At 36.3% G+C, this 24,737-nt stretch overlaps 2 protein-coding genes across 3 annotated transcripts; both read left to right on the forward strand.

Annotated features, from left to right (window-relative positions):
• Positions 1-1,575: 1,575 nt before the first annotated feature.
• Positions 1,576-7,874, forward strand: LOC136249285 (uncharacterized). 2 transcript variants are annotated; one of them, XM_066041245.1, is made up of 4 exons: positions 1,576-1,756; positions 1,817-2,102; positions 6,038-6,262; positions 6,746-7,874. In XM_066041245.1, the coding sequence occupies exons 1-4, from the start codon at positions 1,671-1,673 to the stop codon at positions 7,775-7,777; spliced, it is 1,629 nt and encodes a 542-aa protein (XP_065897317.1). In that variant the 5' UTR covers positions 1,576-1,670; the 3' UTR covers positions 7,778-7,874. The 2 variants fall into 2 exon arrangements, with proteins under 2 accessions (XP_065897317.1, XP_065897316.1); XM_066041244.1 differs by having other exon boundaries at positions 1,576-2,102; positions 6,746-7,873.
• A 2,617-nt stretch (positions 7,875-10,491) lies between these two features.
• On the forward strand, positions 10,492-14,731 carry LOC136251709 (uncharacterized). Its single transcript, XM_066044144.1, has 3 exons — positions 10,492-10,881; positions 12,137-12,361; positions 13,382-14,731. Exons 1-3 carry the CDS (start codon positions 10,531-10,533, stop codon positions 14,417-14,419), a joined length of 1,614 nt encoding a protein of 537 aa, XP_065900216.1. The 5' UTR covers positions 10,492-10,530; the 3' UTR covers positions 14,420-14,731.
• The last annotated feature ends 10,006 nt before the right edge of the window (positions 14,732-24,737 follow it).

A 24,737-nucleotide genomic window follows, 5' to 3' on the forward strand; every position in this document is an offset into this window, starting at 1 on the left:
CTACCTGCCAGTGGCGATTCTAGACCTGACCTATAGGGGGGGCCCAGTAGGGAACAGCATAACTATTGTTGTTTGGCTATAGTATAAAGTAGAATTTTCAGGGGGGTCTGGGGGTGCAACCCCCAGAAGCTGTAGGATTTTTGCAATTTAAAGGCTTGAAAACAGCCTAAATTTGTTCTAAAAACATGAAAAATGCTAAAAATAACAATGCCAATCTATACAGCAACTTTTCCCCAAGATTTTTTAAAAGTTATTTTTTAACAGGGGGGGCCTTGGCCCCCCCTGGCCCCCCCTTAGAATCGCCTATGCTGCCTGCTTCTGTCTTGTCAGGTGTCCTGCAGGAACAGTTTCAGGACCACGTGCACTAATGTTTCTTATTCATATTATAATTAGCTAATGACATTTCAGAGCAAGTATCATCTCCATTACATCTCTTTGCTGGCGACTGTTTACTATACAGAGCAATTTGCACAGAAACTGATGCACAACAACTATAAAATCAGATCTATGTAGACTGTTGGCTGAAATCTAGCAAATGTCTTTCAACGTTAATAAATGTGTGGTCATGAAATATAGCAAGTCATCATCTATCTGGTATCTCTTTTTAACTATTCACTTAATGGGCATGCATATGTATTGTACACATGCAAAACTGAACACACTTACCTGGGATCATCTTATACACAACAGTACGTCATTGGCTTCTCATTTATATAGCATTGCTAATAAAGCTTCCAGGGCACTAAATTTTTAAAGCAAAATTTATCAAGTTGTTCTTAAAACGTCAAAGAATCTGCATATTTTACAATTTTTATCCTATTTTCAAATATGCATCTGTTGTTAGGGACCCTTACCAGCAAGTACATATCAGCTCATTGGAAAAAATACAGAGAAGAAGTGCAAGATGAGTATGTAACAACTATAGCACATATAGGTAGTGTAATTGAATCTCTAAATTGGGTCACTCTAAGAGAACACTGTAAAATTGCTAGATTATTCTTTTTCATGATATTGCATATATTTTTGCTCAAAATCAGAAAAAATGGTTTGAAAATGCATACAAGGTGGATGATTGTTTTAGATTGTGTACTGAAAGTTGTTAAACACTAGTTCCTGCAAATCCAACACTATAAAGACATAAAATACTGCAGATTTGACTGCAGAAATAGCAAAATCTTTAACATGGCTGTCAAACACTATACAGAGCTAGTGTAGTAAATATTCCCGGCACAACAATACAACTATACTGACACACTCGCCACCGACCACCATCCACTTCATTTTATCCACCCAAATGCAAACACCATAGCATGTAAAAACAGTTACTTCCCAAGAACTCATTAATTGTACATTTGTAGCTAACTGTATATATAGCTAGTTGTACATCATGTTCCCCTTGTGAATCCCCTTCCCCCTTGTAAATTTCTTCCCCCTGCCTGCCCTGAAATACTGAAATAATTCAATTAAATATCAAATATCATGGACAGCTCTGCCTCTGGCCTCCAACACGCATTACTGAGCATCTGTCTAGTCATGATTATAAGCGCCCAGTGCCTGCGAAAAAACGCAGGCGCTTATTGTACGGACGGCTATGTATGCATAGATAGCATGGATAGTATGCCATGTAGGTATTACTACTGGAGGATGTAACTACGCCTTGAATTGCCGCTATGTCAGCTATTCCGCTACACGAAGGCTACAACGCTACATCGTTTTCCAGGATGAGCCCTGCTGATACCGACTTGTCTGATAATTTGTTAGTAGACAGTTTGCCTCATGAAGAACAGCCATTACTTGACAATTTGTTACATTGTAGCACTGAATCAACCGAATCTGAGATACCACGCAATTCGAGTGCACGCTCTAGTGTGACCACAAGAAGTGAGGCAATTACGAGTACGGCACGAAAGAGGACCATATATGTAACGTTGAAGTCAGTTCGAATCAAGACTCTCCTTTATACTAGTTTAGTTGCAGTGATGATAACCATGCTTGCGTTTGGATATGACATGGGCTTTTCTTCCCCAACTTTACATGACCTGGATCAAAACAATGGGGAACACGTATATTTCAAGAAAACCATTTACCATGATGTGTTTAATGTGAGTGACAATGTCTTGTAGTAAAATTCAAAAGTGTGTGACTATAATTGACCATCAACAGGTGGACAGTACAATTATATGTATTGTAGATACAGTGGATGTAGCTACCAAGTAGTGAAGCATATAGATCTGGACAATTAACTTACTAGTATCTATGGAGTGGCGGAGGAAGCACTTCACAGGTGTGGGTTCACCCTGCAGGGTTTAACACCATGTACATGCTCTGCCTTCTGTGTATGCCCTCCAGTGCCTAACCGGTAAAGTAGATAAGAAACAAACACTCCTTGAGCCAGCACATAGCTATCATACAGTATGATAGTATTGTATAGTAGTGCCAATGTCATGGGAACTCATTTTGCAAGGTAATCCAGTTGCTTTCACAATCCACAGCATAAAGACAGTTTACACGTGTGGCTAAAATGCTAGTTCAAAGTTAGTTATAGTTGGCTTGCATTTGCAAAGACCGCACAACTATAAATAACAATACATTAGCTGTTGTGTATTAATGCATAATGATAAGGTGCATGGATTATGTGAGCTAGCCAACTATTCATTTAGTTTAGAAAGTCTAAAGCAAATTGCTATTAAAACTAAATGAACTAAAATTCAACAATACGGTTTGCTTTACTATTACTGTATGTTCAACAGTGATTTAAGAGTCATGGCAACCTATAATATAAAATTATCTACGTTACACATTGAAAGGGAAAGAGGGGTGAGTAAGGGGTGGGACTGAAGTCCCTCTTAGAATTAGATCACTGAAATTATCTTCTTGAAGTGGTGCTGTAGAAAATTGATGTGCTTAAAAAGAACATTCAAATACCCTAATAGAGCTGTCAAGTGTTTCATAAAAGTTAATGTGTTCCTAAACATAGTATAAAGTGAATGATCTTTGCAAGAGATAAACCACTCACTTCTCATTTTAACACTTGCATCTCTTCCCATAGTACCAAGTATTTCCAAGTGCAGTGTAAGAGATGTTTTGTACTACTTTACAAATGCTGTATGAGTTTTTATCCTTACACAGATATACAGTGAAACCTGTATATTAAGGACACCTTGGGACCAACCAAAAGTGTCCTGATTATCAAGGTGTCCTCATTTTCCAGGTCAGTTTACATGCTAAGGGATACTTTAGGACCATTACAAAGTATTCAGTTTACACAGGTGTCCTTATTTTCAAGTGTCCTGATTAACAGGTTCCACTGCAGTAACACTAATAGCTCCTCCAAAGCAGTGGCTTGCAAAAGCTTTTTTCAAATACTTGCAACTAAATGAGTTGGTATTTTATTTATTTATTTATTATTACTTTATGGCAAGTATGCCAAGGGTCTGCAAGCAACTGGTGCTTGCAGCCTAAAACACAAGTTATACATACATTATAATTACTTTAACTAATTATAACTTAGCTATAGTGTTTGAAAGTTTGATGGTGGCGAGAGATCGTGACATTTGCTGCACGGACATAGATAATGGTAGGTACAGTGATTGTCATCGTCAAAATGAGTTACAAAATGATTCCACATAAATTTCTTTAGTTAAAACTACTTTCATGATCAGAAGCCGTAGCGTCATTTTAACTATGTCATTTTAATCAGAAGCCGTAACGTCATGATCAGAAGCCGTAGCGTCATTTTAACTATGTCATTTTAATCAGAAGCCGTCATTTTAATCAGAAGCCGTAGCGTCATTTTAACTTTCATGATGTCTTAAATTTCTTTTTTTTAGATAAAATGCTTCAAATTGCAATATAAATAGATTATTATGACGAACTTTAAGACATCATGAAAGTTAAAATGGCGCTACGGCTTCTGATTGAGGGACTTGCCTCACAGACCCCCATGCTGCCAGAGATTCTATATTCTGGTCAGCCCCTCACCTCAACTGCTTCCTCCACCACTGCTTTGTAGAAAGTCATAATAGCATTGTGATGTTGTAGAATGCCTTCTGAAGTACAATACAACTTTCTTCATTGTGTACAGAGTGTTTGACACTGCTAAGGATTGAATCATATTTATATACCATCTTCTCAGGCATTTGAATAGCTTCATTTCCATACATCTTCATACTAGTGGTTTGTGTGATAATGTGGCCAAAAGATTCCAAGTCTCTTCAGTCCTGTGTGTTTGGTTTACCATTATTTGCAAAATGTACACAAATCAGGGTACTCCAATAGAGCAGTCACTTACTCTAATTCTAATGTAACAGTGAGTTTCAAATTCATAATTTGTTATAGCAGTCACAGCTACAGGATTCCTGCTTATTTGTAATTGCGTGACAGTACTGTCGTCTTAGTTATGTTTATATATAATGCCTCACTAAATGCAGCCCTTTTATTGTGAATGCACAGTATATTGGCTATACACCGTATATGTCCTGCTGTTAGGTTGTCCCATTGGTATACAGTTTGGCTGTACATGACCAGGTCCCAATAAAAATGATAATTAATGGTGAGATGATCTATTATATAGTTATACAACGGTGACGGCCCGAAGGCAAGTGCGTTTATACAGGCAGAGCACGAGTGCACGTTGTATAACTGTTATGTACCACTCACCTAATAGGTGGGGAGAGTCTCACAAGACAGCTGTAACACTTATAAAGGCCAGGTTTCTAACATCGATTGTGGGTAACCAAGCCTGACGTTGCGATGTCGTCCCCCCTGCAGTACTGCAGCCACCTGAGATATTGAAAGCTAGTACGCTATGGGTTATATCACTAACCTGCATTCGCTGTTCGACTCTCATCATATAGTGCTCAGCATGCCAGCATGCTATATAGACTAAGCACCAGACTAATCGCCATAGTGATTCTCTTGAGCGAAAAAAGCAGCTAAATAGACGGTTTAAGTAAACAAAACCTAACTACTAAACGATACTAGTCTAATTCTTACTATTCACACTGGCTAAACTCGAATCTGGTGGCATGACAAAACTGGTTACCACAATCGAACGTAAAGGTTAGTATTATTTAGAATATATTTGTTTTATTGAGTCATTGTCGAAGTGGACTACAGTTTAATCTGGGCTAAGATGGCACCAGACTACTAAGGTGTATAAGTACATTTATGTATATGTAGACTAGAGTTGTGGCCACCTGTGTTGGCTTTTTCAATTGCCATTGGCTGCATGTAAACATTATACGTATTGGTGAAGTTAGGGCCCACAATCGACCTTTACATGCCAGGCTATAAAAAAATTCGAGTGATCTGTGAAGTGTCTTTCCACCTATTACGTGAAGTGTCGTAGTGGTCTTCGCCACCTGTACTATGCTGCACAAAACCGCAGCCAGTGCAATATCTGTATATTGCACTGTGGTTGGTGCATTATAACTTATAATGCACTCGTTGTGGTCTACAAAACTGCAACCAGTGCGTTATAAGTTATAATGCACTCGCTGCAGTCTGCAGCAGTGCATTATACAAATTATGGCACTGGTGGTGCCTTTGAACTGCCCACGCAGAGTAGTACATAGCTATATATGGTATTGCCCAAGAGCAACGTCGCACTTGCTCGCATGCGCAACTTTGCTTGAAATTTAAAAAATCACTAATTAAGGGGTGTGGCAACTGTTTCGCTTGTGAGACAATGTGGCAGCTGTTTTGCTCATGAGAATTGCAAATGAAACAGTTGCCATGCCCTTTAATTATCAATTTTTAAAATCTTGAGCTAAGTTGCATGTGCGAGCGAGTGCAGCATTGTGCTTGCGCAGTACCGTAGTTGTTACAACGAACTAAAAGGGCCATATAGAATATAGAAAGTCAAGGTGATGACTATTCATGTAGTGATATACCTATCCTTTGCAAATCCTTTAAATGACTATAACTTCTTTCACAAATCTAAGTACTTTTACAGCAATGTAATTTTTTTTCTGTGACAAACAGGTTGAAATACACATTATAGTTTTGTTATAATTGCCGTATTATTTATGTATAGGCACTTGGATCAGCTGGTGCAATTATTGGCACTCCTTTAGTTGGATGGCTAGCAGACTACAGTGGACGACAGTTCACCATTGTTTTGTGCAGTGCTCCATTGACCATTGGTTGGTTTTTGATAATGATAAGCAGTGATATAACTGGACCTTTGTTCCGACCTGTTCTGTTTATTGGACGATTTGTCAATGGAATGGGTATTGGTGGTATGATGCTAATTGTTCCTGTGAGTGTGTGCTTCAATGTTAATGTTCCAATTGCAAATTGGTTAATGATTTGTTATATTTGTAGATCATTTGAAGTGCACTAATGTGCTGTAAAAATGAAAGGCTTTGGCAATTGAATTTGTCATGTTTGTGATAGAATTTGTTATGTAGGCAAGTGAATTCATCTCTTTGTGTCACTTTAGCAACTAAGTTTCAAGTGAACTCATCACTTTGACATGAAATTTTGTTTGTATTTAATAGAATAAATGATAAGGTTGCTCCAGGGAGCTAGTGTTAGGCTTTTGCAGTGTGGTACTGTTTTATTTTAACAAGCTAGTTAATCAATTACAAGTAATGTTGTCCATATGGAAGCAGTGCGCATGAATTTTCACAACCTTTATTAATGAAAACTTTTGAAGACTGCACCCATTTTCACAGCTTGCCCGTTGTTTTTTTGCATGGATAATATTAATTTTGCTGGTAACCATATTTTTCTTTCACAGTTATATCTTGCAGAAATCTCCCCCAAAAGTTTGCGTGGGACGATAAGCACTTTGAATCAGCTGGCAATAGCTGTTGGAGTATTATTACCACAAGCACTGGGGACTGAACTGCACTATGTTTGGTTGAGTGTTGCAGCTTTAGCTATACTGTTGGTGCTTGTCCCTTTATCCACTACACTCAAGGAGTCACCAAGATGGCTGATTAGTCATGGAAGATATAGAGAAGCTAGAAGAGTACTAGTATGGCTAAGGGGACCAAATTATAATGTAGAGGTGGAGCAAAATGAGATTGAAACTCAGTTACTTGGGAAATCAAAATTGACAGTAATTGAAGTTTTCAAGGAAGCTACTACCAGACCTGTATTCTATCCAATGATTTTGTCTACTTTGGTAATGTTTATTCAACAATTTTCTGGTATCAAAGCTGTAATTTATAATGGCCAATCAATATATGAGCAAGGTGGAGTGAAAGATGCTGCTACAGTGACTGCTATTACAATAGGAGGTGTAATGTTTGTAGCCACTATTCCTGGTGCAATATTGGCGGATATTCTTGGAAGAAAGATACTCTTAGTTTCTGGAAACATTATCATGTGTCTTAGCATGGCGGCATTGAGCGTGTATGATCTGTTGAGGAATGAACCTTATTGTCGTCCACCCGATGATCCGAAATGCAGAGATGATTTGCAACCACTTGCCATTACAGCAATGATAGCTTACATAATAGGATTTTCAACTGCATGGGGTGCTCTACCTTGGCTGATAGCCTCTGAACTGATTCCATTGAGAGTACGTGGTATTGGAGTCGGGGTAGTAAGTTGTTTTAATTGGATATTTTCAATGATTGTCTTACTGTCATTTGGTAGTTATCAAGATGCAGTTAAACCTTGGGGAGTGTTTTTATCTTTTGGAATCATTAACTTACTGTCTGTTATATTTGTAGGAGTGTTCATTCCTGAGACTAAAGGAAAGTCATTAGAAGAAATTGAACTGAATTTCAATTCACGCCAAAAACAATACATTCCATTGTAGAATTTATTGTTGTCAGTGTTATGTTAGATTTATGCATTTATTAAGAAAACTTTATTACATGGAATGCTAGAACTCTGATGTATGGATATGTAAATAAATCATATAAAATCATTCACATTCCTTCCAGCTATAGAACAATAATCATCTATGTACGTATGTACATTGTGTTTATTTTTAGCCACCAAAAGTTGCTAAATCAGTATAATAGGTATTGTTTACAAGCAAATTATTCAACACACATAATTGAAATACTCTAATAATGCAGTCTAAAGTATAATTTGTCATCATGCCTAAAACCATGCCACTCATGTACAGCTGCCAACTTCACTGTTAACTCCAAAGGTACAAGTTTTCCTCACTATTGTGTAGATTTAAGATTTGATACTGGGCAGTCAGCTCAGCTGGTTTGCCCAGGGGGTGAAAAACCCCAAAAGGTACAATCACATGCATACCTTCTATTAAACTAATAACTACAATAATTAAGTAAGTAAATTCGTCTATGTCTCTTGATTCAATCACATTAATTGGTAAATTGTTCCAATATTTAATTGTTCTAGGATAGAAACTATACTTATAAGTGTTAAGGGTGGCTTGTGGCAGGATAAAGTGTTTCAGTTGGTGTTGCCTTGTGTGAAATTGAGTATGTTGGTAATGTGTGGGAATAGAGATAGGTAGTGAGTTGTGATTATTTTGTAGAACACTGTTAGCCTTGATGATTGACGACGCTGTTGTAACATGGGTATGTTAAGAGTGGATGATCATGATGTAACACTGATAATGTGTAAGTGTATCTCAAATTTGTACATAATTAAATATCTAACAAATCACTAAATTGCTGAAAAACTTTGATGGCTTCAATTTTTTATGCTCAAACTACATTATATATATTACTTTGCAAATAGAGTATATTTGCCAAAACTTAATGAAGCCTACATATAGCTATCTCAGTAACACCAGAAGCATATTTCAATTGCAAACAAGCTACTAATAAACAAACTATTAACTTTGTCAACCAACTTGATATCCTAATGATCAATTTCTGAAGCTTTCTAGAGAGTGCAAAATATGCACTTAAATATGGTGCACCTTTCTTTCAAAATTATTGTTATACACCTGTACATGCAACATGAAAATTGAGCTGATTTGTTTGCAAGAGGTATAAACCGAGTCAAATTTTGTATTTTGGATCCATAGCATGTATAATGATTTTGAAGCAAAAGGTTCTACTTAATTACAGTATCCGAGAATGACAATGCGACCATATTGATCCACATTAAATATGGCTATATATAGATATACTATAAGGTCCATGCGACAATTGATATAGAAAATAATCTTTTTCAGCTGCTTTATATACTTGGTCAGTATAAGACATGGGAAGAGTTTGCATGTATTGGATCATTGTCACTCTATGAATAAAAAGTTTATGGAGATCTAGAACTAAAGTATATACATGTACATGCAATTATGGCTTGGATAATCACCTAGCTACATCGAATCAACCTAATGCATGCACCAATGGTAAACTTTAATGAACCATAACATCATGCAACTTAACCTCAGCATGCATGGCCTGGGTTCATGTAATTCAGTTGATGCCTTGCTTAGTAGAAACTTCTGCATGATGCTATATACTCTGTCCTTGCCTGTAGAGAAATGTGCTTTCCTTTTTATCTGTATCTGCATCTAACCCCACAATAAACTACAGGTTACGTTTCATCACTTACATAATTACAGCTTTTGAATCCCTGAACCATTTGTGATAAAGCATGTGTGCATGCATGCTGTTTCTCATTCTTCTGATTCTAGGTGTAAGTATAAGACAATCCCAAACCATCTTTGGCTTGGACTTTTCTCCACATAAGTTTGCATGCTTTTCACTTATTCCGGTGTTTCCCATGTCACCAATTTGTACTACATGCTTATCTCATTGATCAGCAGTCTGGTGACTGCATGTCCCTGCCCAGTCTGGTAAATTTCATGTCCAATGTCATGATACTCTAGTCACTGTTACACACCGCACCATGTGATGCTCTTCATCATGGTGTTCTTAAGGGGCAATTGTCACCACTTATGACCATTCTCACCCTGGGGACATTTGCCATTCTAATTTCTGCTCTATAGGTTGTCCAGCTTATTTTGACTTCTCTGCCGGATACAGCACATAGCCTTTTCTCCACTACTTACTACAGACCACATGGAGGTGGCTGCATGCTGCTGTCAGTGAGGAGGCTCAGTAAAGACAACACCATGCAGGCACACTATTAACAATCAATGGAGGTAATTTTATTCGAGTAATTTGGTGCTTGGTCACCTTTTCTACTCTGTCTACAATCACTGACCGTACAACCGGTTTGTTCCAAAAGTTAGGTGGTTGTATGTGCGATCACGTGAAAACCAACCAATGATAGGCGGCCAGACTTTTCAAATTCTTACGAAATATCTGATTGGCTGTTTTTCACGTGATATTACCAGTGAAAGGAATCGTAACTGACAACTGTCTTGCAATTTACTGTAGCGCTATGAGGCTTGGATCTGGCCACGCGAGCTTGCACGTGCACGCCGTCACTCTGGACAGGGATACACCGACGTTTGTGCGGTCTTTGCAACAAGGCTGCTAAGCGAAAACCGAAAAATGTGATGTAACTATGAAAATGTGCCGAATTACGTAACAAGCTCACGTTTCCAGTGACTTCCTGTGTTGCATAGATTCCGCAATCGTCTGGCTGATCCAGATTTAACTACTGTATAGAATGGCGACAAAGACTGCATCGATGATTCCGTTGGCATTGGCTAGCGTCGATGATAATTATACGCCAACTGATTATGACGAGATAACTGCCACCTACACCGCTCATTGCTACAATTATGGTAGCTTAGCTACTAAAAATTTTACTGAGGCAATACCGAATCCAACTCGTTTATTCATGATAAAATCAATTCGCATCAGTACTCTGCTTTATTCCAGTGTGGTGGGTGCTTTGATAATCGCCTTCGGATTTGGATATGATGCTGGATTTCCCTCTCCTGCTTTACATGATTTGGATCAGAGTAAAGGGAAGCACACGTACTTTAAAAAGATCATTTATCATGATACGTTCAACGTAAGCTGCATATAGCTATATGGAGGGGGTCTGCATGCAAGTTTCCAAAAATTGATAAAGCAAGATCAGTCGAGATCAACGTTGAAACCGGGTCACTACTGCTGACCCGGATGACCCACTGACCCCGATGTGACCCGGATGTGACCCGGATTGACCCGGATTAATTAAAGCCGAGACGTGTTTCGGCTAGTGTCGGGCGAGCAAACGAGTCTACATTTTGAGCGTTTGATTCGTGTTGAGTAAATATTGCAACTTCAGCCTAGCTGTAGGTTGAAGACCAAAAAAAAAAAAAAAGGTCTTCACCTACTGACAATAGCTACCCCTCACCATAGATACCCTCAGTTTCGTGCTACATACTGCACTTACTAAAAAATAGGCGTGGCTGAGCATATGTTGGTAATGCGATAAGTGGGCGTGGCTCACGAAAGAGCTACGCGATAGCGTTTATAAGTTCCACGTCGTCAAACGAACAATTTCGTTTCTCACGTGATCCAATCCGGGTCTGATTGTAAACCGGGTCAGACCCGGATGACCCGGAGAAAATGTGACCCGGATGACCCGACCCGGTTTCAACGCTGGTCGAGATACCCTATCAGAGCAGTAGCTAGCTCTATATAATACATACAACAGTCACCCATGCATGAATTGCGGTCAGGTCTATATCAAAGTAACCAGTAGCTGTTGCCTAGATCTATATGCCTTGAAATCATTCAAGGAGCAAGCCAAGTGAGATTGGCTGAATTATAATAATAATAATAATATAGATTTAATGTACATACCTCCATAAGTGGAGTATAATCGTACATATCTGAATTACAATTATATGATTGTGTGTGAATGTATATTAACATTATTTTGTTGTCAGTTAATTACAAGTGTGTGCATGTGTGTGTGTGCAAGTTGGCTTGAAAATTTTCCACTGAGTTTTGAATTATAAATGGTATTATTTTATCAGTGCTACGGTATTCCGCTAATGTAGCTAATAAATAAAGTAAAATCCGATCAGTTATGTAAAAGGTGGATTAGGAGTTAATAAATATAAGGTGACTCATTTTAAATGCACCTAGCAGCCACCACAATAATACTAGTTAGAGATAATTACGTTATTCCTTAAGATGTTGGGTGATATTGAGTTTGTTGATGGGTTGAACCCATATGTATAATAAATACGTGGTCTATTATAAAGCACGGTAATGTAACAACTACATGTGATTGCAGATAGATACACCTAGCTACAGTGTTACTGCAATTGTAGGCACTATCATCAATTGGTGCTTTAATTGGAGCTCCAATAGCTGGATGGCTAGTGGATTACCATGGCAGACAGTTTACACTGGTCCTTTGTACTATTCCCATGACCATTGGGTGGCTCTTGATTGCAATAACTACTAGCATCACTGGACCGTTATTCAGACCACTTTTGTTTACTGGACGATTTATTACTGGTATTGGGGTTGGCAGTGCTACACTTGTTGTTCCTGTAAGTGCAGTACACTCACATACCTCTAGTTTGCATATTTATTGTCTTTATTCACAAAATTTTCCATTATGCACAAAATAAGTGCTACTTTAGAGTATGTAGGTAAGGTTACAGTTGGTCAAAGTCAAAAAGAATTTGATGTGTGTGGAAGGAAGCCTGGTTTTATCAAATTCAGTCACAATTTTCATTGTAACTAGCTATAGCAATATTTTATCAACGTCGTTGTTAACCATACACTATTTAGAACAACAGTAAAATAGAAATCTGCATGTACCTTAACACTTTTGAAGTTAGCTGTGCATAAGACAAATGAGCCATGAATCTTGTGTGGTCATTAGCACCTGCTGTAGTTTACAGTTTCCTACAAGCATTAAGACAATTAGGTACATTGTTATTTCACACCTGAGCAGTACTAGTGCATGTACTGTTGACAGAAATACAAATTAAAAGATTGAGGTGAGGTGTACTGGTGTTAATTTCTTAATTGCTGAACATCCATAACATTTACAAAACTATAGTTACTGCTCAGTTTGTCATTTTCTGTGAATCGTGACGCTTGAAGTTGTGCTAATGCCATCATAAACACATTAGCTATAATGTTGTGCATTACATTAGACAGGCTGCATACCTTTGCATATAACAATTTGATGAATGGTTTTGGTAATTATAACTGATTGCATGCATTAAGCATTAAGCATATTCCCTTGTATTCTTACATATAGCCATCATTAAATTTAATAACTGCCAGCACCAGTTTTTGCCATATATTAGATAACACTGCATCATCCAAAAGATTCTAAGAACTTTATAGCTCTTAATTCTTCATTTTTAAAGATATTTTATATTTCTATTTGACCGTATTTATTTAATTTATTTATTGATGCTTTAATTATAATGCATACATGCATGAGTTCAGATACACACAGGTACAAGAATGACAACACATTATATAGTATAATACCTGTGAATATGTGCATGCATGTGTATGTAGATTATGTGATTTCTTATACATGTATGTAGCTGTATACTGCAGAGATTTCACCTAAACAACTACGTGGAATGTTTGGTTCTGTGATTCAACTATCAGCTGCCATTGGAGTATTTGTGGCACAAGCACTGGGAATTGTGCTTCACTATGATTGGTTGTGTGTGGTTGTATTAGCTGTGTTGTTCATGTTTGTGGTTCTTGCATCATCAACGCTCAAAGAATCGCCAAGATGGCTGATAGCTCATGGAAAAGATTTACAAGCTACTAAGGTGCTGGCTTGGCTGAGAGGGCCAAATTTTAATGTAAGCCAAGAACAAAGAGAAATAAAAGAACAGCTTGTGTCTGAGAGAAAATTGACATTAGCTAAACAGGTGCAAGACTTTTCCACTCGACGTGTGCTTCATCCTCTAATATTGTCTATGGGATTGATGTTTTTCCAGCAGTTTACTGGCATTAAGATAGTCCTTGTGAATGGACAAGAAATTTTTGAGCAAGCTGGAGTGAGTGATGCAGCTGTGACAACAGCATTTGCTATTGGAGCTGCTCTGACTTTAGCAACTCTTTTTGGTGTCTTTTTGGCTGATATTCTGAAACGAAAGCTTCTTTTAGTTCTTAGTGCTACCATCATGTGCTTTAGTATGGCAGTACTGAGCATATATGATTTTCTACGAAATGAACCATATTGTGATCCTGACCTAACCGATTCTAAATGTAAAAGTAACCTGCAGCCTCTTGCTATTGTAGCAATGGCAGCATACACTATTGGCTACTCCATTGGTTGGTGCACTTTACCTTGGGTACAAGCATCTGAGCTAATACCTCTCAGAGTAAGAGGAGCTGCAGTTGGTATTGCTACTGGTGTTAACTGGGTGTCTTCAGCTACCATCCTTTTCTCATATGGGAGTTATCAAAGCTTAGTTAAACCTTGGGGAACATTCTTAACATTTTCAGTCATCAACTTTCTAGCTATAATATTTGTGATCATTTTTGTTCCAGAAACTAAAGGAAAATCTTTAGAAGAAATTGAGCGTTACTTCAACCATCATCATGAAAGCTATTCTACACTATAACACCACCTAAATGGTCCACTTACTCAGTGTAGATGATAGCTGTGTGCATTTTAGCCTTTGATGTGCACTCATTAGAGTATGATATAACTACACATTATATCTCCAGTCCACGTAATATGAAAGATGTAATTTATACGACTAATTTGTATAAATTCAATAGAAAACCTATATATACACAGCTGCAGGATGGAGGTCTTGACTCCACTCAAATATTGCTAGTATTCATTTTCTGTATTCCTATTATGTGATTGTTGTGGCTAATTCACCAGTAAGTCATGTAACTGAGACCCACAATTAAAAACGAGTGCTTCAAGTGGTTACTTCATATGAATACACCATAGCAATTAGCTTTGCACATGCACACACGCGCACAGGCAATAATTATTAATCTGTGATGGTCACTACATGTGCGTATATACATATAAACAAAATAATGTCTGTCAGTGAATAAATGAACATCTACAGCTATTGAGCTGATTAGTGTTGCTTTTGTTATTGGCTCAGTATGTACATGTGGTAGATCCTGGCTGATTATGTGATGTATAATTTAAAGCATATAATATCTAATCAAAAACAGCCAAGCTGTAAAAAAAGGGTGCAGCCTGGCACCAAATTCACTTGAATTGTCATTATTAAAATTTTTTTGCCGATAACCTACCATCACAGCCATTTCTTGGCCGCCACCTTGGACTTCACATCTTTTTTTCACCATAGGAGGGCTGCACTCTTTTTTTACAGCAGCTTGGCTGTTTTGGATTAGATATTATAAGGAATAACAAGGGAGCTATTCAAGTCATTGTACAATGCCCAAAAGTACAGCAGTTGCATAACTTTGGATTGTATTAGGGTCTGCTGCATTGTTAACATTACTGTATCAGTATCTCATGCACAGTAAGATATTTTCTGGCATATATGCAGAACTTTCAAATGTTTCACTGAAGTCAAACGTTCAAACATGACAGCATGTTATTTACATGTTATAAAAGTAGTATTGCTTATTGAAGGGTATATATATGCTAATTATGGATGCCACGACATAGAAATGTTTATGTCATATATCACAGGCATTTATATCATGATATATCATATGTCATGACACAACTTGCTCTAGAAAAAATCTAGCAAAACATGCTTCCCTTTTGTGAATTTCTGCAAAACTTCTATACTTTCAAAAATATGATACACATAGTTTTTTGGCCCACATTAAAGCAGCCAAATGTGTGTGCTATTTCTTTGTTAATGTCACGATATGTCATATATCACGACTATCGTGGCATCCCTAATGCTATGAAAATTAAGCTATTCTTTTGTGCTTATTTAGGCAAGTGAATACTTAGTGACTGAATTGCCCAATTGCTTGCATGTCTCATGGTCACCATTAATTAAACCATCAGACTATTATACACCATATGTGTTTACTTCCTACTGCAGCTACAAAATATAGACAAATTAATAATTTCTGTATATATAGTCACAGTCCTTGGTCAAATGTACATAATATTTTTCAGAGTATTGGTTGTTGGAAATAGGCATTGTTTTAAATAGTGGTATACATAATACAGAATGTACAAGTATATAGATAAAGTTTAAAAGTAAATATACGACATAAATCACCAATAAATTATAATACTCTAACAGAACAATCACACTGTTAATGGATATGATTCCACAATGTTTATAACGTATAAATGTACATGTAGTTCACTTCTTCCAGTTAGATAATGGAGGGTGTCAGGGTGTATAGACAAAAGTATAATACAATATAGCTAGCTACGTGTTGTGTTATGCATGGAAACAAAATCTCAAAATTAAGGTGTAAATTATATATTTTGGAGTAAGACTTATATTGAAGCTGCTAAAAACTGAAATACTCTAATAGAACATCCAAAACAATTTATTTAAAGTCTTAAGCCAATGTGTGGTTGTGAGTGAATTGTAATTGAATGACTTATCCCATGCTGGCCATGCAAAGCAATGCTATCTTAATTGTCATTATGTTAAACATTCTGCATGCTATACTAAAGTAATTGCAAAGTTGAAATTGTTTACTTTTATTTATTATCACTTCTTTGGTTGTGCAAAAGGACAGCCAGCAAACATACTCTTCATGAACAAACACACATACATACAGTAATAAGAGCCAGTACAGAAATAATGGCCAGCACTGAGCATAATTTGGAGCATGATAGGTAGCCAAAGCAATGGGCATAATGCCAGCATAATAGGCACAATTTTTGGTGCATTGGTTTATCAGAGAAGCTGAAACTCTGGCTATTCTGCATAATCTCTGCCTATTCTGCATGATACAAAATTGGATAGTGTGTAAACACAGTAAAATCAGATTTACAACTACTTGTTAGTTAAAGATCGATATACTTTAACAGAACAGTGACCACATGTTGAAATATCCTAATAGAACATCTACAGTAGACATATTCTAAGTCAAGACACAATTTTATATGAGCATATTTGGAGCATAATGGGACACAAAATGGGCATAATTGGAGCATAATATGGGGAAACTTTGGAGCATTGCTTAAAATAATAGCATGACAGGCAATTTCAAAAGCATATAGGCTCAGGCCTATAAAAAACTGTAGGCAATAATTATCACAGTAAGACCTAAAGACCTATACAGTGGTTACATAATGCCCTCTGTTTTTATATTTGCCAACATATTGGTAAGGACTTATAGTCTATGGTTTGTCCAATACTGGTACGTGTATAGCCATACAGATATGGGATTTCAAATACATTTTGCTATCAGTGTAACTGGTATGTTGTGCTACTATCCCGCCATTTCAGATGGTGAGATGGAAAACAGTCGGCATGCACTAAATATCTGATCCCTAACCAACACTATTCAAGATATATAGTTCTTTACCCAAATATAGCTTGACATGAATAGACTCCTATTAATTTTCCTTTTTTCATCCACTGTTCAGTTACGGAATTCTCTCTCATTTTGAAATTTATATTAAACCTTAAACATTAAACTGGCAGTTTAAAAGTATAATTGTAATTCTTAGCTACTGCAGAGTTACTATAGTCTGTGACCAGTGAAGGACAGAAGTGGCCCTCACTGACTCACAAACCAAAAATTAATTAGTATTCACTTTACTGAAGTAACAATTCAGAACTGAATTTTTTGATTATTCCAGTTCATTACGTACATGTTGTAATTTATTGATCTGTTTATTTATTTGATGACTTTTAAACACTACATATGTGCAGGTCCATTAGTATAAATTGATGTCTTATTAATGAGCCATCACATGCGGTACATATTGACCTAGAAGGATCCTGCAAATAGTGAAACCTCACTATAACACCCAATTATCTGTGACATCACCATTTATTTCCACAAACACAAGTATTGTAGATAAATATGGTCACTAACAGAAAGCTCTTGATAAAAAGTGGATAGTTTTTATATTGTAGCTATATTATGTAAATACTCACAAAATAGTAGTTTTACACAATTTGTACAATAATCAATTTAACTGAGCATTTCTATATAGCATATAACTTAAGAATTGCTGTAGTTAAACAGTTGGTTGCTGTTGCTGGGTGCTGCATGGTAACTTGTCAGTATAATTGGCATTGTATTGGCATTTTGCATTATGTATGGCTACAAATTATACCTTTAGAAACACAATTATGGCTATAGACTTCATAATGTGCTGCAGCTGGTGCTACTGAGCAACAACAAGTCTAGATATTATATATTGCATGCATAGATGGATATGGTATAGGCTAATAACTTGTTGCAAAACATTACCAAATGCATGGAAATGCTCTAGTTTTGTATACCATCTGTGATCCAGCATCCATGCACCCTTTTGTACAGCAACAACACATTGAACACATATATGGGTCTTTCCATACCAAATCAACAAAAAAAAATCCGGACCCCTTTCAATTTTTGTAAAATTTAGCATAAACATGGACCCTTTCATGAAACTTTCTGGCACCAAAATTTGGCTCATTTTATTGGTCTCCCTTTAAGTTATGACCACTCAAAGTTTCTGCTGAAAATTTTATTTTGCTTACACATCTTCAATGAAATGGCCATAACTTTGCTAGTGATTTGCATAGAAACTTCTGGTTTAGATTTTTGAAATCCTTATTAAATATTCTTTCAGGTGATATATAATTGTCTATAATTTCTAAAAGGAAACCACAAAAATGTAGCCTTTTCCTTTGATCTTAATTTTCAAAAATATATATTCTTTAATTAAATTTATTTTTGGTCTAAATGTTGCTCTAATACCTATCATTCATCACTGTGAGTTTAAAGTTAGGACCAATAGTAGGTCATGAATTATAGGTGTTAATGTGTAGCCTTGTAGTTACTGTTGTTTGTATGGTTCAAGTACGCAAAGATGCAGTACCAATTTCAAGTAACTTTATATAATACTATGTCACAATCATTTTATACATTGTTAGTTTGTAAGTAAGGTTAATTTGTTTATGTTTTGTAAGAAAACCCAGCAAAAGCTTATGCTTACATACATATACTTAAGTAGTTTACCCCTTGTCAAGTTTGTTCCTGATTATGATGCCAAGTCTATTATATAGTAGTAAAATATTGAACTTGACAACCTTTTCACTAGCTACAGTAACTGCTACTGCTATTGTTAGCATTTAATGCTGACTGTTGATATGCAAGTATGCATTTTGATACACAAATGTAGCTATAGTGGAAACTGTCTAAGCCAGTCAGGGCCAATTTTTTTGGCCTTAATATGCAGGTGGCTATTTATATAGTTTGATGTGTATAAATGTCTTACTAAAACAATTTAAAGTTGGCCCTTAATAATAGAAAGGTGGCCTTTCGTTACAGGTGACCATGGCCACTAAGACAAGTTCCACTGTAATTTGAAACACTTACAAATAAAACATGATGTTATGTAGCTGCATTCTTTGTTCTTAACACAGGCATGAGTGTTTCAATATTGTAATCCACTAGAGATTTTCTAACAAGTAGTAATGAATGACCGATGCAGTATTAACAGTCTTTTCAACTTACACCTTCACAGATTCAATTGTGTACTGATATCAATACATCAGATTTCATTGCATATCAAAGTTACATGTGAATGATTGTAGAGACCATCATGCAATATGCACCTCTTTCAGTCTCAACTTTTACTATAACACTCTGATTTAACTTTGAAGTTAATTGCCTTGACCCTTTCTTTAATCGATTGTTGATGTATTTCACTTAAAGCTATAGATATGTATCAGTGCGCAATTGCTGTAGTGAACCTTTGTACAATGTAATTTCTATGGAACATTTCTATGATTCTATGATTCTCAATTATAGAATCAAATTATGAGCTACATTGCGATTTTTATCATGATACAGTTGATGTATGGAGTTTAAGTCAGTTACCTTAGTGCCAAAATTTCTGGGCCTTAATGTGCAGGTAGCTGCTTAATGCATTTGCATAACTGTATGGCAACAATTTAAAAATTGGCCCTTATGGAGTGGTGGCCTTTCTATACAGGTGGCCACTTTTCACTCTATTCCATCAAAATTTTGATGAGTAAATGGTTTTAGAAGTGTACATTTTTCCAGCAAAGGCATTACAGTGTAACATATCTTAGTGGCTACCTTAAAGGCCACCTTTTATAAGGGCCAACTTAAAATAGGATATTTTTACTCTAATGCAACTATATGAAGCAGCTATCTACCAAAAGACATAGCATTTCGATTCAACAGTTCCACTTTACATGTACATATGTATCAATAACTGTGTCGTTTGCATCCATTATATACATGTATAAGATTGGAAACTATCATCATAATCTGTGGCTGAATATTATTATTATACAACAAGTAAAATTGAAAGAATAGATTGGAATATCATTAGTTGTACAGTAAATCCCTTATAAATATAGCTACCTCCATAATAAGACCACCTTGTTAAAGTGGCCACCTCTGTTTTATAGGACACTGAACTTACAGCAAAAACATAATCAGTGATTCCTTTATTAGGCAGCCTTATTATTGTTCCAACTTTCTTAGCTTTAAAAGTGGCTCTGTTAATATGGTTTCACTGTAGTGAGCCCTTGTCAATACAAACCCTAACTATTTTAATGCATAAAATGATATTTAACATACCATTATAAGGTTGGTACGAAATTACACTGTAAAAATACCATACAAACAGCAGTGATTACAAGGCTGCACATTAACACTTATAACTCATGATCTACTATTGGTCCTAACTTTAAACTCACAGTGATGAATGATAGGCATTAGAGCAACATGTAAACCAAAAATAAATTTAATTAAAGAATACATATTTTGAAAATTAAGATCAAAGGAAAAAGCTACATTTTTGTGGTTTGACATTTTCCTTTTAGCAATTATAAACAGTTATATATCACCTGAAAGAGAATTTAAAAAGGATTTCAAAAATCTAAACCAGAAGTTTCTACGTTAATCACAAGCACATGTACAGTTATGGTTGTTTTATTGAAGACATGTAAGCAAATAAAATTTTCAGCAGAAACTTTGAGTGGTCATAACTTAAAGGGAGACCAATGAAATAAGCCAAATTTTGATGTGAGAAAATTTCTTGATAGTGTCCACGTTTGTGCCAATTTTCATGAAAATCGAAAGGGGTCCGGATTTTTTTTGTTGATTTGGTATGGAATGACCCATATAGGAAATATCAGGATAGAGGAAATGGATGATCGCATTATTTTATTGGATTAGCGACGTAGCATAGTTTGCAGTGAATACCAACTGGTGAATACTATTCTTGATATTTCCTTCACTTCTGAATTATAGCTATGTACACAAAGTTTGACAATAGCTATACATATCTGTAATCAGTACAAGTATGAGAATTATGTGTCACCAATCATAAAGATTCTCGTGTGTATACCTAATTAGTTGCCCTTCACCAAAATAATGTGTTGTAATTGAGTGTTAGTCGTTTAATAACTGGTATCATTACGTACATTTTGATTCATGGCTCTGTGTAAAATGTTAAGGTGGGTATATAGCATTAGGTCAAAGACTCAAAGAACTTGGTGCATGGAGGGTAGTGATGTATGACCAGGAAGCTAGCTACAGCTATATGCTGTATCTGTGCACACTAGACACCAGACCATTATATATGCATAATTTTGAGAATGATACATGCGCTGAAGCATCAAGCATTATTATAGCATAGTGGGTAGATACTGTAGCTTTATGTTGCTATATCAACCAAAAAAATGTGAAAAGATTAACCACTACTTTCCTATATTTTCTCCCACACAGCTAGCTGGTGCCTAGTGAATTGATATGAAATTATAATTGATGGTCTTGTATATTACATCCTGGGGTGTGAACTGTTCAAACATTCCAGGTACTTACCACCTGGGGTGTTACCACATCAATTAGTATGCTAACAAATCTATATGCAAAATACAATAATCATAGTTATTAATATTGAGGGCAGTTACCAAAGTTCTCCTTACAAAACTCGACCCATAGTTAGATTTTAAACAGACATTTAATTTTAACCCAGGCATATATAGCTAGAGAGTCAGAACTTGAACCCAAATTTGCAGATAAAAAGTCCCAGATGTCCAAGTGGTGACATAGCCTGGAAACCAGAAATTCCTTTGTATTTAACCGGTATAATTATTTGAACAGCATTACTTCTCTTATTAATAACTATCCCACAAGGGACCTGTAGGTAGACTACATGCAGTAATTCTGTAAAGCATTGAGTCAGAAATTTGAATACTGAACTATGTTGAATGCAGAAAAAAATTCTAGGCATCCATTGAGGCTAACTTAACCTATACAGACAGCCAGCAGGCCAGGAAAGCAAATGTCTAGGAAAAAACAGGAGAATGGAACAAGAATGGAAAATGGGAATGGGAATGACCAACGGAAGCATAAACATTTAAAAGATTCAACCATTAAACATGAAGAGATTGAAGTATTCTAATTAACTGATAGCACAGGCTTGTATAATGATGCTGGAAGTTGTACCTGCAATCACATGGTGAAAGTTAACATGATGAGTATGTGGCAGCTGCAAGTATATGTAAAGAGACTCTATGATCTGTCATGAGGACTCCTCGTGAAGCACTGCAGCCTGACACATTGTTATGACTTCTTATCTGGAATCAGCATGTGCACTTTATAGTAGGCAGTGTCAGTTAATTAGAGTACATCGTGAACCTTTTCACCAGTGTTTAATATTTAATAGTTGAATCTTTAAAATATTTATATAAGTAACTAGCTAACTTTCAGTTCTGATGACTCAGCTAGCCTATATATATCTAGTTCTATATAGTCCATCAATTCACATTATGCATTGACATGATGACCTTTATCAGGCAATTTCCGTGGTATGCAATTTCTGTTTGAGATCCTGTAACTACTTTCTATTCCCATGCCATCACTAGAATTTTACTTACCCTGCAGACGTGAGGAGCAAGATTGTGTACATGTTGATTGAAAGATAAGTTGGAGCTGATTGACACCCCTACTTATTATGTAGTTTGCACACTCAGCTACAGTGACCTATCTCTTGTATTATGTAATTGGCATTGATAGTGTTTCTTTTCAGAGTCAACAGTACCATTCACTTCAGTATTGACGTACTATATTTAAAGCTGTTACTTTGGCTCATCTTTCCAAATATAATTTGCAATGTTTCTCATTTGCATGTAGTGACATTTAAAAAGTGTACATGTCAATAACCGAATATTTTCCGAATGTTCAGTAATATTAACAATGATAGCCTCTACTACCTTCATTGATGTCCCAATACATTCAAACACCATTCCCCAGCCCTACTGCCCCTGGGCTGAACTATAGTGCTGCTGCTATGCACTTCTGGCTCAGTACGGTGTAATCCACAAAAAAAAAATGCCGATTAGCATAGTCAGGGGTGTGTATTATATATAATGATGTTTCAATCACATTGACAAGTGGACAGCCAGGGGCGGATCTTCAGAGGAGTTTTTAGGTTCTCTGGAATTGCAACCTCAGCCTAGCTGTAAGTTGAAGACCAACCAAAAAAAAAAAGAAAAAAGTTTACTATGTAGTTTTGAACACTGTGAAGGTGATTTCAAAGGCAAAAAGTATGAAGTTTTGCAAATAGAAAAGCCATAATATAATACAGTATGTATAACTCTTAGTAATTTTTATCACCCAGACGAATTGTAGGGGCACGCGCTATTTCAGGGGGGTTCTGGAAACCACAGAAACGGTTTTAAGGGGGTTTCTATGGTGCAGAGATAGTTTTAAGGGGGTTTCTGTGGTTTCCAGAACCTAAAATTTTCATCAGAGAACACTCAGTGGAAGTTCTTGCTAACTGTTGAGTTATATAGGTACCGGACTGGTTTTAATAAAGTGTAAAAAAGTTCTCAATAAACTTAAGCAGCAGCAGGCCACATCTCAAAGAATATTCTTAACTCGTTAATATCTTGTTTTCATCCTTTACATATCTTTCATCTCTGTAGCTAGTTGCATAGGAATTTATTTTATTAATAAATCATGTTATTTTATTTTTATTTGTCTAACCATAAGGGTAAGGTAATTATAAAAGGCAAATTCCGAGGAGTAACACCTACAAAAACACAACATACAAAAACAGAGAGAAAAACAAGCATTACAAGCACAATACTGTAACTAGCATGCAAGAGGAAAAAAAAAGACTAAAGTGTTATAAAAATTTATGCAACTCTCGTCTAAAGTGAGACCGATGAGGAAGAAAGGGAATATCATGTGGGACAGAATTCCATAAAAAAATTCCATTAACAAAAAAAGAAAACCTATAAGAGTGTATTGTTAACTGCTTACACTGTAACGAAAGGGAGTGAGATCTTGTACAAGAGTTGGTAAGTGAAAAGTAGCTTGAAAATGGTAAGGAAATGTGGCAGTGATAAATATCATAAATGGTAACTATTGTAAGATACTTCCAACAAATAGAAAGAGATGGCCAGTGAAGCTTGTGACAACATTCTCTAAATGACTTTGACCATGTGTGACTATGACGATTGTACCTGCTGCGTCACACCCAACAAGCCCCACGATCTTGGATTTTCTCCAGAGCAGAAATGTTTTTCTGAGTGTGAGGATTCCACACAGTACTTGCATAATCTAAAACTGGTAGGACAAGTGTTCTGAATGCCTTCCTCTTGGCTGAAGAATTGCATGTGTGCATGTTACGATACAACAGATTCAAAGTTCGAGAAGCTTTCAATGAAACATGCGAGACATGTTTATTCCAAGATAGTTTAGAGTCTACAATAACTCCTAGATACTTGACAGATGACGAGCACTGAAGAAGAT

Source organism: Dysidea avara, chromosome 3 (assembly GCF_963678975.1).
Source record: "Dysidea avara chromosome 3, odDysAvar1.4, whole genome shotgun sequence".
NCBI classification, from domain to species: Eukaryota; Metazoa; Porifera; class Demospongiae; order Dictyoceratida; family Dysideidae; genus Dysidea; species Dysidea avara.